This window comes from Mirounga angustirostris, unplaced genomic scaffold (assembly GCF_029215605.1).
Source record: "Mirounga angustirostris isolate CCGP_5_RB_7025 unplaced genomic scaffold, mMirAng1.0.hap1 SCAF_12, whole genome shotgun sequence".
Lineage (NCBI taxonomy): Eukaryota > Metazoa > Chordata > Mammalia > Carnivora > Phocidae > Mirounga > Mirounga angustirostris.
The window spans coordinates 32,840,557-32,858,680 of record NW_026991720.1 but is presented as its reverse complement, the minus strand read 5'-3'; the positions used below and the strand labels follow the sequence as shown (position 1 = coordinate 32,858,680).

Below are 18,124 nucleotides of genomic sequence, written 5' to 3'. Positions count from 1 at the left end.
TTTACCAAAATGCTTGCCTTCACAATGTCTCTCATAGCATTTCTCCCTTTTTGAAATAGATATGAAGTGATGCTCAAATGCTGGCACCCCAGAGCTGAACTGCGCCCATCTTTTTCTGAACTGGTCTCCAGGATATCAGCAATATTCTCTACTTTCATTGGGGAGCACTACGTCCATGTGAACGCTACTTATGTGAATGTCAAATGTGTTGCTCCATACCCTTCTCTGTTGTCATCACAAGATAACATTGATGGCGAGGGGGACACATGACAGATGGATAACTCACCAGCCCCCTTCTGAGAAGCATCATAGACCTTTCCAAACAATAGTCTACATTTCGTTCAATTTTTTTTTCACTGCCTGGCCATTGAAAGGGCACCAGATATTTTTTGCTTTTGCCAAGATTGCACTATTATAGGACTTTATACTGCTATTTAAAATGACTGGATTCTGAGGAATTTATCAGCCGACAGAGCATCAGAGCCAGAAGCTTTGTCCCATAGGCCAGTGCCCAACAGCAACCCCACAGCTGTGATGATGCTCCTGTGCATTCAGGCCAAAACCTGAATTCTAGGTTGAAATTTAAAAATCAGGATCCTACATGATTTCATATGAGGAACGGAGGCAATGAATTTTGAGGACTTCTTGATCACAGAAAATTCAGAAGAAATGGTAAAGTCCCAGACAGTCGTGGCCCCAGTACCAAGCCATTCACTTAGACTTAAAGTGGTTCAAAGAACTTCCATGTGTTGTATGGTCACTAACACTTTTTATTACTGATGTTGTCATTTGCCCATTAGGCAAACATTCCCTTTTAAATTTTTGTATCACATTCCTTTTCATGGAGAAATATCCATAGACAATGCAGTGAACGTTTCAAAATGGCAGGACATGAAATGTGTTTATAAATTAATAGGTATATTTACATATTATACATAGGTGACATTAAGAAGGTTCTCATAAAGTAGCTTAGTCACAATGAAATAATTAGTTGTCGTTTAGAAATCAACGGAGAATGATACTATTCTAATGATTGTGGACATTTAGATGGTTTGTCTGTTGTTTTTTTTTTTATGACGACTCTGATTCAAACAAGTGATTTGTGATAAGTGTTTTTAAAGGTAACTTAGCATGTTGTTAAAGCAGAATACATCTGACTAAAAGGTTCATTGGTTCTTATCATGGCTCATGTAGGGCAAAGAAAGGATCGATGGACTGGAAACGTTAGCCTCTTTCTCAGGTGGCAGCTTCCCACCCCACAAATAATTGGAGGTAATAAAACTTTCTGGGAGTCCAGTTTTTCATTAGAACATGCTTTGTGGGAAGCAAAACATATTTTACGCGGAAATAAAAGCAACTGAGAGTTCTGGCCATTTCACCTGGATGAACAGTTGTTCTGGGCAGGACTTTTGTAATGTTTTGTTCTGTAGGATCTCGTGCTTACTACTGTATAGTGCATGTGGCACAGGATACTCTGTTTTTGTCAATGTAAACATTTGAAGTATTATATTTTTATAAAAATGTTTATTTTTAATGATATAAGAAAACTTTTGTTAGGCCACAAAAATACTGCACTGTGAACATTTCAGAAAAGGTATGTCAGGCTTGGATTAATAAAAGCATAGTTCTCAATGGCTGTAAATAGTGATAAGGAAATGTACTGATTGCCAGTAAACCCCACCCTCATTACATCACCAGGACTTGAAGCCAAGGGTTAACACAGCAAGCTATAAAGAGGGTGTGTTACACTGGAGCCCAATGGTAGAGCTGGGCTGATGTTGCAAGAGAGTGATTACAACCTACACTCTTTGACAGTAGTGGAATTTGCCAGAAGAAAACAAGGAATTGTAGGGTAGAGACATATTCCAATTTAAATGTTGTTTCAGAAGACTAAAGAGTGATACTAATGCACAAATATTGCAAATGGTGGGTAACCAAAAAAACTCTGCAGAAACAAATATCTCTACTAATATCCAGAGATGAATGCATCAGGAACAGAAAGAGCTTGTGGAAACAACCCATCAACAAGACTACACACCTGTATATACACTTGAGAAAGCTGCAATGTGAAAATCATGTTTGCTATTTATAAACATGTCCTTAGGTTAATGTGTCTGGACAGATTGTGAGAGTAAGTGGTTCTTCTAAGAATTAGATACTTGTCACTGCCTATACCTGCAGTTGAGCTGAATGGTACTTTGTATGTTAATAGTTGTTGTTTTGATAAATCATACAATTAAAATAATGTATCATCTTGTTACTGAGAGTTGGTTATTGCTAGTCATGCTTGATTACCTATTCCATTTACATAATGACTGAGGAAGTCTAAGATTGATTCCATCTGACCATCCATATATGAGAACCTTAGTTAATTCCTGGGCAGCTAAAGGAATTTGCATCCTTGAATCTCAGGAATTCTCTGTCTTTCTAAGAGTGGTTTGCCCCAAGTTGCCAAATTACCCACATTTCTCTATCTTTCAACTGCTAGAGCACCTGTCTCCTCCTTTTAGCATGATGCTCTTCTCCAGCAAGCTGCAGCTTGGACCAGAAGCTATAACAATAAAGCTGAAAACCCATACTTGACAGAGAAATATCTAGTTGGGTGTTGGAGGAGAGAGGCCTTCTTAGCCCCTTAAAACTACTCTATCTAGGAGCGCCTGGGTAGCTCAGTCGTTAAGCGCCTGCCTTCGGCTCGGGTCGTGATCCCAGGGTCCTGGGATTGAGCCCCACATCGGGCTCCCTGCTCCGGGAAGCCTGCTTCGTCCTCTCACACTGCCCCTGCTTGTGTTCCCTCTCTTGTGTCTCTCTCTGTCAAATAAATAAATAAAATCTTAAAAAAAAAAAAAAACTACTCTATCTACAAAGGTTACCAACATTCAGGAGCCCCCAGCTACTAGAGAACATACCTTCAGGTTATCTCTGTGAATATTCTTGGAATGGTAAGGGAATTCAGAGGTGATATTTCAGTCATCTAAAAATCATGCGTCACTTTGGAGCAATTCGATTTCAAAAAAGACCCAAAAATGAAACTGGTGCCTACAAAATACAATGGGGGCTGATCCTTTATGAGAGAGAATTCATTCCTTGTACACAGCCAAACTCCCAGCTAAGACATGCACCTCTCTAAGAACTTCAATCAGACTCCATGCGCCTGAAGGGCAAGAACCTGTCATCTTTATATCCCTAGTATCTGGCACTTAGTAGATTCTGAAATAACTGCTGAACTGAAACCAAGTTTTCCTATCCTTAATCACTTTAAACCACCACAGATGCAGTTATTACCTATGTAGTTTGCATGATATTTGGTGAACAATGACATGGGGAGGGGAGGACCTTTCTAGGGAGAGAGTGATAAAAGGATCTTCCTTTACAAAATTTTGCTTGATGCTCTGAAATTTTTTTTTAAGTAGGCTCCGTGTCCAGTGTAGAGCCCAACGCAGGGCTTGAATTCACAACCCTGAGATCAAGACCTGAGCTGAAATCAAGAGTCAGACACCCAACTGACTGAGCCACTCTGATGGTCTGTATTTTTAATTACAGGATTTTTCACTTCACAATGTAGGCATCAATTATATTTTTGCTCTTTCTGACCTACATAGCAGATTGCATCCTTAAAGAAATATGGGGAAAAAAAAAAAAAAAGAAATATGGGGAAGGAATATACAACCTATAAAAGAATATCAAATGTTTGCAGACGTCTTACATTGTTAACCTACCCAATTTGGTTCAAGAAACAAGTTAGCATTATATAAAAGAAATTGATTAGTATTTCATTTAATTCAATTAATGTTTATTTAGCAGCTATAAATGTCAAGTACATGTACTAGGTAATGGAGATTTAAGAATACAGTCTCTCCCACCCCAAGGAATTTAATGGAAGAGACAAAATTACACAACTAGTGCATATTTTAACTATGCATTTCTTAGATCTGTAAACTGTCTTGAAGAAGCATCACAATTTATAAGTGGAAGTTTGTATCTTTGGACCTCCTTCACCCGTTTGTCCCAATCCTATCTCCTACCTCTGGCTACCATGAATCTGTTCTCCAAATCTTTGAGCTTGGTTTTTTTGTTCTTTTGTTTTTGTGAGTTTTTTTTTTATTTTTAGAGATTCCACATATAAGTGAGATCATATGGTATTTGTCCTCTGTCTGACTTGCTTCAGTTAGCATAATCAAGGTCCATCCATGTTGTGGCAAATAGCAAGATTTGCTTTTTTGTGGCTGAATAATAGTCCAAAATACCACATTTTCTTTACCCATTCATCCATCAATGAGCACTTAAGTGGTTTCCATATCTTGGCTTTTGTGTGTAATACTGCAATGAACACGCATGTATCTTTTTTGAGTTACTGGGGGTTTTTTTCCCTTTTGGATAAATACCCAGAAGTGAAGTTACTGAATCAAATGGTAGTTCTATTTTTAATTTTTTGAAGAACCTCCATACTGTTTTCCAATTTACATTCCCACCAACAATGCACAAGCGTTCCCTTTTCTCCATATCCTTATCAACACTTGTTATTTTTTCTCTTTTTGATAATAGCCGTTCTAACAAGTGTAAGGTGATTATCTCATTATGGTTTTGGTTGGTGTTTCCCCGATTATTAGCGATGTTGAGCATTTTTCGTGTGTCTTGTTGGCCGTCTATGTGTCTTTGGAAAAATGTCTATTCAGATTCTCTGCCCATTTTTTTTTTTAAGATTTTATTTATTTGAGAGAGAATGAGATAGAGAGAGAGAGCATGAGAGGGGGGAGGGTCAGAGGGAGAAGCAGACTCCCCGCTGAGCAGGGAGCCCGATGCGGGACTCGATCCCGGGACTCCAGGATCACGACCTGAGCCGAAGGCAGTCGCTTAACCAACTGAGCCACCCAGGTGCCCTCTGCCCATTTTTTAATCTTTTTTTTTTTGCTGTTGAATGGTTGAATTCTTTATATATTTTGGATATTAACCCCTTATCAGATACATGATTTGCAAATATTTTCTCCCTTTCCATAGCTTGCCTTTTTGTTTTGTTGACGCTTCCTTTGCTGTGCAGAAGCTTTTTATTTATTTATTTATTTATTTATTTATTTATTTATTTATTTATTTATTTATGAAAGAGAGAAAGAGTGTGTGTACATGTGCCTGCACAAGCTGGGGAGGGGTGGAGGGAGAGAGAGAGAGAATCCCAAGCAGGCTCCATGCTCAGCACAGAGCCCAACATGGGGTTCAATCTCAAGACCCTGAGATCATGACCTGAGCCGAAATCAAGAACCAGATGCTCAACTAACTGAGCCACTCAGGCACCCCTGTTCAGAAGCTTTTTAGTTTGATGTAGCCCCACTTATTTATTTTTGCTTTTGTTGCCATTGCTTTTGGCATCAAACTCAAAAAATCATTGCCAAGACTTATATCAAAGAGTTTACTGTCTATGTTTTCTTTTAGGAGTTTTATGGCTTCAGATCTTTTTTTTTTTTTTTAATATTTTATTTATTTATTCATGAGAGTCAGAGAGAGAGAGAGACACGCAGAGGCAGAGGGAGAAGCAGGCTCCCCGCCTAGCAGGGAGCCTGATGCGGAACTCGATCCCAGGACCCCGGGATCATGACCTGAGCCGAAGGCAGACGCTTAACCATCCGAGCCACCCAGGCGCCCTATGGCTTCAGATCTTATGTTCAAGTCCTTAATTCATTTTGAGTTAATTTTTGTGTATGGTGTAAGATGGTAGTCAGTTTCCTTCTCTTACATGTGGCTGTTCAGTTTTCTCAACACAATTTATTGAAAAAATTGTCCTTTCCCCATTGTATATTCTTGGCTCCTATGTTGTAAATTAATTGACCATGTATGCATGGGTTTATTTCTGAGCCCTCTATTCTGTTCCATCGACTGATATGTGTTTTTATCCAATACCATACTATTTTGATTACTATAGCTTTGTCATATAGTATGAAATCATAGTTTAAACATTCCAAAGTGAAGCGTCCTAGGCAAATGAAATCAAACTCTGACTTACCTTGGGCAAAATAGTGAACCTCTCTCAAATAGGCCAATCCTACTTACTTCATGAAGTTGTTTGAAGACTAAAAAAAAAAGTATGGAAAGGTACCTAGTACACCATAGTTACTCATTAATAGTGATATTATTATCTTCAGTCTTGGACAATAAGAGCCCCGGTAACCTGTGGTTGATTGGAAAGGGAAATTAAGCCTGAAGGGAGACCTTACGGATGTTTAAATTCAAATCCTTTCCCCATCCACCTCATACCTGCTTTATACAGTAGATGCAGAGCTGTGATTTCACCTTGTCCTTGAGTATTAATGGGGCAGTGTTGGGGGGGGCGCTGAGAAGGGTGACAAGACAGTGACAAAATGGCGGCACCTTTCCCCTTAGTGCCAGACACCTGAAGAATACCTCTACCCCTTCTTCTTTCCTTAAACTCCCTACTATTTCTTTAATCACATCTCTAATGACTAATTTCCTTCTTTGAACCTAGAATATACAACAGATTTGAAAAGAAAAAACCCAATCTGTCTAAATTACGGGAAAGTTTCACAAAAGCACAATGACAGGAGTCACAATTCTCAGTATTCATGTCTAGAGATTATTACTGTTCTTTGTTTTGCTCAAATGGATGGTTAATTATTATCCAGATTCAGGAAAAAGTGGGCTAAGTACAGTATTGTTTTAGTTACATGATGTGGGTTTGGAAGATAAGGAATACTTCATTAATATTGTAATCCATCTGGATGACTAGACATACACAGGTAACTACACAATTTAGACAATTTCAGGAGATAAGTACACAGACATTATGCCCCAAAGTACGAAATGCTTATTGCTTTTAATTCCATAAAATGTTTTTCCTTTTAGTACTTGACATTTTTCTTTAAGACTATCTCAATTCCCTATCTATCAAAAATTGGAAATAAGTTCAGTCATAAACCAGTGAAATATATCAGTTGGTGAATTGAAAGTAATAAAACAGAGGCTTGCCTAAACTGTCCTTTGTTGTAAATTACACCCGAGGTCTAGATTACGTCAGCCTAAGGTATTGATCACAATGCTGAGAGGTTTATAACTACTATCGACTTACCATGCGACCCAGGAGCAGAAATCCAGGAAAATTGCAAAAGCATATCTATGGTAATGAAAAGCCCATCATTAATAGAACTTACTATCCTGTCATGTGACTAGTACTGTGTTGGCTTCGAGGAAAATATTTAACAAATGCTGGAAACAAGGATTCAGCTTTCTTTTTTTCCATTGCGTGCTTCTGAGCTATTCTGATAAATGTGTTTCCCTTCTTACCAATAAAAAGTACAGGTTTTAAAAAAAGTAACATGAATTAATTAGTCCCATATAAAATTAGCATCCAAACATTCAAATGGCTCCTAATACTTTTATTATTATTATTATTATTATTATTATTATTATTATTATTATTATTATTATTATTTTATGTTTTATTTTTTTACTAAAGAGGTAATTTCCCTTACAGACTAATTTGGAATAGGGCTCACATCCTATTCTCTTGGGCAGTGAATTGCTACCTGGTGAAGCATTCTGAAAACTAGTTAGTGTTAAAGAAGCAGTTCTGAAATGGGACTGGATATATTTAAGATGCATACACAGCATGTTTAAGTAAACTAGCTCTAACTGAACATTGTCTTGAAGCTCTGGATCCAGACTACAATGGTAATTAATTTTTATCCTTTTCTTGAAAAGAAGCCTTTTGTCTTTATGCATTCACTTTTTCACTGTCACATGCGTACATTCTTTTCACCACATGAACTCCAGGCTGGCAAAAACATCCACTAATCCTTGGACCTCTGGGTTGGAACGACAAAAATGCATAAAATCTTACCAGGCCAAAAGAGATCAACTTTAAAAATCTTTGGCATCCAAACATGTCAGAACTGTTTTTCCCTGATTCCCCAAGCCATTTGTGTTCCCCATTATGGTCCACGGGACCTATAATATAAGTTCCTACTTTTATTGGGCAGCCTGGAATTTTTAAGAACCATATTTCATTTACCTTTCTTGGTTGTTTATAATTTTCACAGTTGTCTTATGGGTTTTCTTTCTGTCTCTAATTCTTAAAGTATTAGAAGTGGTAAAAATAAAAAAAAAGAAGAAGAAGAAGTGGTGATGGACAGACTGCTCTCTGCCAGCTGAAGCCATCACTGACGTGTGCCCCTACGTTCTGGGTAACATCTGTTCTTTCCATTATCGTCAGTCTGGGCCTTTCCTTCTGTAGAACTGTACTAAACAACCATCATCTTTATCAGGGGCAACAGTTCTTGTAAACAAGAAATGCTAAATTCAGAGCCTTTGTGAAATCCTGCCACCCACGTCTGAATTCAGTCACATGATCAGCAGATATTATTTCAGAAGTCCCAATAAAGAAAAACTACAGAGAAACCCAAATAGCCTATCAGTATACTCTTGCAAGCTGTTTCTAATTTTTTGTTGGACTAAGAGAATTAAACATAGGGAATTTAAATTATCTTCGGTGGTAGCCGAAGGGTCTGTGAAAATACATGGGGAAAGCAAGAAGTCACTATCACAGAGATACTAAAAAAAAAACATATTTCAGAAAGAAAATATCCAGTGTTAAGACTACATAGGGATTTTTTCTGAAAATGAACTTAATTGATAAAAATAATAATGATAATAATGATCTCATCCCAGGACATGTCACAGGAATTAATGACTGTCTGGCAGCTAATGGGCTCAGGTAATGCTCTCAGGAATTGGTCTTGCTTAATGAAATGCTGTTTGTTTAGTAAACGAATGCTTAAAATGACAAGTAAAAAATCAGGGCTGCCACCATCAAGCCTGGTTGATTCACAGGGGAAAAAAGAAAGCTACACACAAAAATGTATACCATGTGCTACTCTTACTTTTTTTTTTTTTTTTTTAAGATTTTATTTACTTATTTGACAGAGAGAGACACAGCTCGAGAGGGAACACAAGCAGGGGGAGTGGGAGAGGGAGAAGCAGGCCTCCTGTGGAGCAGGGAGCCCGATGCCGGGCTCGATCCCAGGACCCTGGGATCATGACCTGAGCCGAAGGCAGACGCTTAACGACTGAGCCACCCAAGTGCCCCAACTCTTACTTTTTTATTCATTTGCAATTCAGGAAAAAAATACCCATCCTTTATCATTTTTTTCTTTTATACATCTGTCTCCCACTTTTACTCTGGGGATATGTTGACTCATGGATTGTTTTACTGACAGAGAATTAACCTGTTAATGAAAATGTAATCCCCTCTAGAGCAGGCATATCAAATTTAAAATTATGATTGCTTTGAATCATTTTGTTTTAAATTCTGTGATATGAAGAAGTGGATCCTCCATGTGGGCTTTAGATTATTGTCTCCAGATTATGCTTGGCTTAGAAAGTCGTTACACAACATCTTATTCCAAGATTATTCTAACAACTGACCTCCTGATTCTGCCCTCTCCGTATTGACGATTCCTTTTAATCCCAAACCAGCTGCCAAAACTATATAATATATGATTACATCGTTTTCCAGCTTGAAAACCTGTGCCCATTCCTAGATGTTCCCTGCATCAATTATTTACGTTGTCAGGTCTTGTTTTGTTTTATTTTTAGTATATATCCGCATGAAAAAAAATTTCAGACAAGAAGATATAAAGTGGACAGGAAATATCCTCTGACCACTCTCTCACACCCTCCATCCTCGCTTCCTAAAGGTAAGCAATGTTAACACTTTCTTGTATATTCTTCCAGAAATTTCCACCTTGCTTGAGTTCTAGATATAAGCTGTATAAACAGGGCTAAACCAAGCCATCTGGACCACTGCCTCCACCCAAGCTGATTTACAATTTGGTGTCCCTTCAAACTGATATTCTTTAAATATTTTCTCAACTTTCATTTAAAAAGAAGATTTAATTATGTTCTCTTCATATAAAAATTAAAGGAACAGATTTGCTTATTTCCATGTAACAAAGCAGAATCGATATACTAAAAGAGAAAAAAAAAGCAGCAAAATATTATACTTTTCTAAAATTCTAGTTCTCTTTTGCAATATTCCAACCAAACCAGCTTGTAAATTATAAAGGGTTTTAAACTTAGGTAATAAAAATAAATCACGCATTCCTGATATGCTGCATTCTGTGAAGGATTATTTTCAGAATTTCAGCTGACAGACAACTTTTAACTGACTGGAACTGTACTTAACGTGCGGCAAACATACACCACAGAGATGGGTTGTTTACTGTAGCAAGTTATTTTGTTTCACTCCAACTGTCCTTTCGGCAGGAGCACACCCAGCCTAATTTTGTCTGTTACATAAGGAGCCACATGCGGAAACCTGAATCAGCTGACATCATATTACTGACTTAATCCAGCCGTAATTCAGTGCCTAGTGACCTGGCGGGCCCATCTCTTCCTCTCATTCTGGATAGCTCTATAGCATAGAGGTTAGGTGGACATACTTTGCGATCAGACGCTGTAGATTTGAATCATTTCCACCACTTATCAGCGGCGTGATTTTGGACAAGTTGCTCAACCTTTCTAAGCCTCAGTCTCCACATTGAGAACACGGAAATGCAAGTGGTGACTTCCTCATAACACTGCATGAGGACTGAATGAAACAATGCATGCATAACTCTCCATAAGTGGCAGTAATTATTTCTGGAGAGCTTGGCTTTATTATTATTATTATCATTATCATTATCATCATCATCATCATCATCATTTATAACCTGCCTTGCTCCCCAGGAAGATTCAATGTGGAAGATGCTAGAATAAAGTTACCCCCAAACAGGTCCAAAGTTTGGCATAATCCAGAAATATATGAAAGTAAGAGTCATGAAAACAGATGCTATTCTTCTTCATCATTTTAAGTAGTACCAGCCTGGATGTTAGGAACAATGGGGCCCTAGTCCAGTCTGACTTTACTGCTTGTGTGACCCTCAGTGTCACTTAATCTTTCTAAGTTGTACTGTTCTTCCCTATAAAGCATAAGGATAATTATACTCACAGTGCTAGCTCTAAGTCTTAAATAATATAATAAGGTTTTATACAGAGGCATTATTATGGTTGTTAGATTCATCAAAATATTTTTTTATTTCAAAAATCTCCTTAGAATTCATCTGATGTACAAAATTTCCTCTAACCAACTCCAACACTTCCTTTCTGTTTGCAGAGATCTGTACTTAAAATCAATGGGCTCAGGCCTGAGAAGGCCACGAATCTGGCCCTGGGCATCAGCACGGGAGTTCTGGGTGCTCATTGCTAGCTGACCCTTAAACAACTCCACGTCCTCTTTGGAGTTCAAAGTCTGGGGGTGAAATCACTGCCCCTTCTCAAAGATAAACAAAAATGCAGATCTGAAGTGGTGTCCTGAGCTAACATGAAACAAGTTGAGTTTGAATCTCATCAGGCAGTGTTTTTCCAACATAATAAATTGCTCTTTGTTTAAATCAGAAACTGAATTCATTTTATTTTCCAAAATCGGCCCCGCCAGGTTTCCTTGATTTAATTGTATCTTTTTCGTCTGCTGACAATGGAAAGCAGAAGAAAATAGTCTTGCTAAGGAAATGAAATATTACCAAGAAAAACAGGCATTCTCACACTGTATGAGGGGGGCTTTTTTTTTTTTTACATTCAATTTTTTTATTAAAAAAAAAAGGTCTCTACCCTTTGAAACAACAGCATTATTGCAGTTACTGTTAGGTCATATCTACATGGCCCAAAAGAAAATGTTGGAAAGAAAATTAACTAGTTCAGAAGGGTATGGACAACATTATTTTTAAAAGGAAATGGTTTTTCATACATAGAAAGAATAACAAATGATAGCAAAGAAAAGTGAGAGTTGGAATAATTATTTAAATAATTCAAATAAAAATGTATGATTAAAGCATCTGTGGAGTTCAGCTAAAATCAGTTAGAGGGAACACAAATTAACCAAATCATTACTGTAATTCTTCAGCTTACTTAGCTAAAACAGCCCTTGTTTTAATAGCAGAGAAAAACTCAGTCCTGACTGACTGGTAAGGAGGTCTTGTAATGAAAGAATAAGGGTGTGAAGCAAGAAAGGGCCAGGTTCCCATCCCAGCTCTGCCACCACTCACCACTTACCAGGGGAAAAATTTGGATTTTCATTTATTCAATTTTAAAATATTTTTGAGAGCCTTTGACATGATAGGCACTGTTCTAAGGAAGGAAAACACAGCAGGGAATAAAAGACTGTTGCCGCCATGGGGCATTTATTCCAAAGCAGGGAAAAAGAAAGGAAGAGAGAGAGAGAAAAGGGAGAGAGAGGGGCACCTGGATGGCTCAGTCGTTAAGCATCTGGAACCACAGGGCACTACATTCCCTGCTCCGCGGGAAGCCTGCTTCTCCCTCTCCCACTCCCCCTGCTTGTGTTCCCTCTCTCGCTGTGTCAAATAAATAAATAAAATCTTTAAAAAAAAAAAGGAGAGAGAAAGGGAGGGAAGGAGGGAGGGGAGGAGGAAGGAGGGGAGGAGGGAGGAAGGAAGGAAGGAACAAAGGAACGAAGGAAGGGAAAAAAGATAGATGGATAATGGATGGGTGTATAGATAGGTACACAAACGTTATTTTCAAATTGTTTTAAGCGCTGTGAAAGGAATAAATAGGATAAAAGGTAAGGATTAAAATGGCTATTTGGTATAGGGTGATCAGGAAAGGCCTCTCTAAGAAGCAAAATGTGAGCTGAGCCTGGAAGATGAGAAAGAGCCAGCAGTGTGGAGGGCTGGTGCGTTGCCCTGGAGGCAGTGAGAACACCAGATGCAAAGGCTGTTTCTGGAGGCAGGAAAGGGCCTGATGAAGGCCCAGGAAACAGACCTACAGGGCAGTAATCTGTTGAGCTGGGTGGAGTAGAGTAGTATGAGGCAAAGTTTGAAAATGTAAGCAACAACGAGTTAGATTTCTATTCTAACAGCAGTAGACAGCTACTGAAGGGTGTTAAACAGCATTTTTTATTTATTTATTTTTAAAGATTTTATTTATGTATTTGAGAGAGAGAGAGAGAGCACAGCAGCGGGGAGAAGGAGAAGCAGGCTTCCTGCCGAGCAGGGAGCCCAATGTGGGACTCGATCCCAGGACCCTGAGATCATGACCTGAGCCGAAGGCAGACGCTTAACTGACTGAGCCACCCAGGCGTCCCCTAAACAGGGTTTCTTAAAGATCAGTCTAGCTGCTGAGTGAAAATAGATTGTAGCAAAGCAAGAGAAGCAAGGCGACTGTTTAATAACATTTGGCATGACGGGCGCCTGGGTGGCTCAGTCGGTTGGGGGACTGCCTTCGGCTCGGGTCATGATCCCAGGGTCCTGGGATCGAGTCCCACATCGGCTCCCTGCTCAGCGGGAAGCCTGCTTCTCCCTCTCCCACTCCCCCTGCTTGTGTTCCCTCTCTCGCTGTGTCTCTCTCTCTCTCAAATAAATAAATAGAATCTTTAAAAAAAAAAAAACATTTGGCATGAGATCATGGGAGGCTCCAAGTAGGATGGAGGCAGTCAAGGTAGAGATAAGTGAACAGACTTGAGATGCATTGAAGACAAAAGGAATGAAACATGCTGATGAACTGTATGTGGATTTAGAGGGAAGGAAACAATCAAAGGCAACTCTTACACAGTTGTGTAAGACTGATGAATCACAGACCTGTACCTCTGAAACAAATAATACATTATATGTTTAAAAAAAAGAAGATAGTAGGAAGGGAAAAATGAAGGGGGAGAAATCGGAGGGGGAGATGAAGCATAAGAGACTATGGACTCTGAGAAACAAACTGAGGGTTCTAGAGGGGAGGGGTGTGGGGGGAGGGGTTAGCCTGGTGATGGGTATTAAAGAGGGCATGTATTGAATGGAGCACTGGGTGTTATACGCAAACAATGAATCATGGATCACATCAAAGAAAGAGCGAAAGAAAGAAAGAAGGAAGGAAGGAAGGAAGGAAGGAAGGAAGGAAGGAAGGAAGGAAGGAAGGAAAGAAATAGGGGGGAAAAAAAGGCAACTCTTAGACTCTTAGATTTTTGGCTTATGCAAATAGATGGCTGGTGTTGCCACCTGTGGTGAGAAAGCTGGGAGTCACAGGTCAGATCAAGAATTCTACCTTAAACATTTCAACTTACGATGCCTCCTAGACAAAGAACTGGAAATGCCATTTGAATATGTAAGTCTGAAGCTTGGAGGAAACAAGCCATCAACATTTGGTTCTATAAAGCCATGGAACCAGATGAGATCATCTAGGAAAAGAAGCTAGAGAGGACAAGGATGGAACCACAGGGCACTACATGTCTAGAAGGCAGGGAGGTAAGATTGAGAAGAAGTTACTTAATTCATCATAAAATACAAACTTATCACATAGAAAAATTAAATAAAATTATGTATGCTTTGCTACTAGCTGGTTAAAGCTACTTAACGATTGTTCATTTCTTCCATTTTTTTCTAACCCTCTTCCTGCTCACCCACTCCCACCACCCAAATATAGTCAACCTCTGATTCTAAAAAGAAGTCAGCCACTGTGTACCCAAAGGAATTAAAACCTAACACTTCTTTTTAAGAATTTTTTTTTTTAAAGATTTTATTTATTTTTTTGACAGAGAGAGACACAGCGAGAGAGGGAACACAAGCAGGGGGAGTGGGGGAGGGAGAAGCAGGCTCCCCGCAGAGCAGGGAGCCCGACGCGGGACTCGATCCCAGGACCCCGGGATCATGACCTGAGCTGAGGCAGTCGCTTAACCAACTGAGCCACCCAGGCGCCCAAAACCTAACACTTCTTTTACCTCAACTTATCTAGGTCCCAAGCGATGTAAGAAGCAGGCAAAGATCATACACTAAGCAGTCATTATGCATCACAAACAGTAATCCCAATGACAAGTCTCCTCTATCCTGAAGAATTCCACGTCATTCTAATTGTTCTAAAGTTTATAATACTAAATCAACACAAATTATATCCAAGCTTGTCTTCTTTCATTTTAAATTGGAAAAATGTGCACCTGCGTTTGCCTGCTCTCTTTGAACACCTTAACTGCTGCTTTTACTATGATCATTATTATACTTCAAGCAAGTTCCTGAAAACAAAAAAACTAATCATTCACAGTTAATCTAGAGTGTGTGTATCAGGACTGGGCTCAGAAAACCCCAAAACAACTGTGGCTTAAATGATAACAGTTTCCTTCTTTTACACAAAACAAGCTGGAAAACAGGCAATTGGAGCTGGTGTGGATGCTACAAGATGTCATCAGGGACCTAGGCTCCCATCTTTCTGTCTGCCATCCCAGTGAATGGCTTCTATCCTCATGGTCACCTTTGTGGTCCAGATGGCTTCCTGAATTATAGAAAGAAGGAGGAAAGGCTGAGTCAACATCCTTTTAGAACCTTTCTAAGAGGCCTGCAGAACTCTTCCACTACTATATTTGGCCACAATGTAGACTTACAGCTACCCCTAGACTCAAGGGGTGACTGGGAAGTGTATTCCCCTACTTTTGGCCCCAGTATGCCCAACTGAACACCAGGGTTCTTTTAAGGAAGGGGAGAATGGATGTGGATAGGCAACTAATAATCTCTTTTACCGGGCATCTATAAGACCACTATCAACTAGTGTTTTTTTATGGAATAAAACATTTAAGAATCTCCTTTTTAAAAATAAAAGATGTATTTATTCATTTTAGAGAGAGAGAGAGAGAACATGAGCCAGGGAAGTGGCAGAGGCAGAAGGAGAGAGAATCCTCAAGCAGACACCCAATTGAGCATGGAGCCCGACATGGGGCTCAATCCCAGGACCCTGAGATCATGACCTGAGCCAAAATCAAGAGTTGGATGGTTAACTGACTGAGCCACCCAGGCACCCAAGAATGTTCTTTTTTTAATGATTAATCCAAAAAATATGAGCTGTCCCTGACACAGCTATCCATCCTGGGTCCCTTGATCAAGTTTTATCCTATCTAATTTCAGTAAATTCAACATTTATGGACCGAAATTATTTGACGAGGCATTTGGTTGGGCAATGTAGGTAATAGAGAGATTTACAAATCTTTCCATAATTTACACGTGTATTAGAAAAGAAGAAAAATAAGGACAAAAATCCTAACTGTGGTAGGTCATTATAATAAGCACATAAATTAAGCAATTTGGGAATTCAGCATATACAGAGATTCATTATGCTAGAAGAGGGTTGAAGAAGGTTTTGTGAAAGAAGATGCACATGAGCTGGCCCAGATGGATAGACAGGAAGAGAATACATCACTGGACAGAGTCAGGTCAGCAAGCAAGTCAGGAAAGTACAAGAATGGTAAAGGAACAAGAGAGGTTAATTTGAATATAATAATACTTAGGGAAGAAACAGTCATGTGTCTACTGATAATGAGCCTGAGTGAACAATCAGCTGCAAGTCTCCCCTGCCTACAACATAATACCTTTCTTATTCTTTCATGACCATGGTTAGTAGGCTCAGAAATTCAAGGATAGGGTTGGGTGATGGGAGGATATAATCAGGATAAAAGAGAGTGAATTCTTTGTCCTTTTTGGCTTCCGGTCCTTCAGCGTGGGTCATATGAGCCCATCCAGAACTTTCCATGCCCCTGGATGTGGTGCCATATGGAAGCTGCACTAGGTTGCTCCCTGTCTTGTAAAAACGTAGCATACAGTCAGGCACATAGCACTGCAAAAAATGGCGTGGATAGAAAATTGCTTGGCGCTCCCAGAGTTAAGGAGGCCATTTGCTCCAGGAGTGTAGAGGACTCAAATCACAAAAGGCCTTGAACGTGCTAGGAAATGGGGAATGACAACAGGCTTTCAAAACAGAGGGGCAACAAAATCCGAACGATTATTTGGAGTAATAACTCCAACAGCATTGATTGGAAGAGGAAATATTTTTAAAGCCCAGTTAGGAGAATATTTCAATTCAGTCTAGTGGACGAAAGCAGAAACTACAGCTGTGCTGAAGGAGAGGGGCAATAGGTCAGGATCCTGTGATCACATTGCACTGTTACTTTATGATTGTGTTCGATGGCACAATTGTTTACAACCCTCTGCTTTCTTCTCTGCCTTATCATTAGTGTTACTTTAGAATAATGAAGCCTGTTCTATCCATTAACTCCACTAACATTTGATCTCCCCATGGATTGAGGTTAAAAATTAATTACTCTTCCAACATATTGATTACATGACTATAAATATAAAAACAGAACTACAGAGCAACTACAGGGACCTTTGTTTAAATAGCCTGTTTGCTCTTTTTAAAGGAGGGAATTAATGTTGAAGGACGTTGGACCTGGAGGAACATACTAGAAAAGCAACCCTAGAGTGCCATCTAGTGTCGACAATGTTTTTAAATGCAGCATACCAAAGAAAGGTCCGCTTTTAGATATCCTATGTGATTTCCCCCTGTTGAAAACTAGTCAACATCGGACTAGTTGGAACCAGACTCTCAAACTGCTTTCACTGCTTGCCATTCAGATAAAGATCTGAATTTTAAACAAACAAAATATTCATTTTGAAACTGCAACATGAGGAAGGCTTCAGTTCAACTTCTAGGTAGTGATGAGTTCACAGAATCGGAGGGCATTGTTTTCGGCTTTCCATCATCCTTGATACAACTTCCTCTTTTTAACATTCTAGGAAAAGGTTGGCCCTGAGGTAGAGCTAGCTTTTAATTCTTTTCTTTTCGTCTCTTTAACTGTGTAGTCTCAGACCATGTCACCTAATGAAAAGTGAACTCATAATATTTCATGAACTAAAGGATGGATAGTATGGAAGAGGTTAGGAGCTGGTGTTAAAATCTCTTGCCCACGGAAATTCATTGTTACTGGGGTGGCTCATATATCAGAGCACTGCCTTCTGCAGACATTAAAATTCACTTTGTTTGGTGTCCCTAATACTGCCCAGCCCTTGAGAAGCACGAATCTGACATTATATTAGGCAATTCACACTGACCTAGTAACTCAAAGCAATCATCACTGGTAACTTAAAGTGACTACACTCCAAAAGAAATAGAGCCTAAGGTCACAGTTGTAAATCTTGCCCCAGGAAGGCCAAAGATTATAATCTTTATGCCAAGTGCTACGGATTCCTTTCTGCTGAGCAGAGTCGCATTTCAAAGACTTCACTAATCTGAAACCTATAAGCGGTTGTGACAATAGCAGATACGGCTT

At 39.2% G+C, this 18,124-nt stretch overlaps 1 protein-coding gene and 1 long non-coding RNA gene across 4 annotated transcripts in view; both read left to right on the top strand.

Moving 5' to 3' along the window:
- MET (MET proto-oncogene, receptor tyrosine kinase) overlaps nucleotides 1-2,264 on the top strand; it is a 116,611-nt gene extending 114,347 nt beyond the window's left edge. For all 3 annotated transcript variants that reach the window (XM_045864368.3, XM_064575027.1, XM_045864367.3), the window contains one exon: nucleotides 60-2,264. In XM_045864368.3, coding sequence (XP_045720324.1) covers nucleotides 60-270 — 211 coding nt within the window. In that variant the 3' untranslated portion in view covers nucleotides 271-2,264. The remainder of the gene's footprint in view (nucleotides 1-59) is intronic.
- Nucleotides 2,265-4,403: 2,139 nt separating this feature from the next.
- Nucleotides 4,404-18,124, top strand: part of LOC135362080 (uncharacterized) — a 29,506-nt gene continuing 15,785 nt past the window's right edge. Inside the window, exons 1-2 of the long non-coding RNA XR_010406412.1 lie at nucleotides 4,404-8,186; nucleotides 9,598-9,698. This is a non-coding gene — a long non-coding RNA (uncharacterized LOC135362080). The remainder of the gene's footprint in view (nucleotides 8,187-9,597; nucleotides 9,699-18,124) is intronic.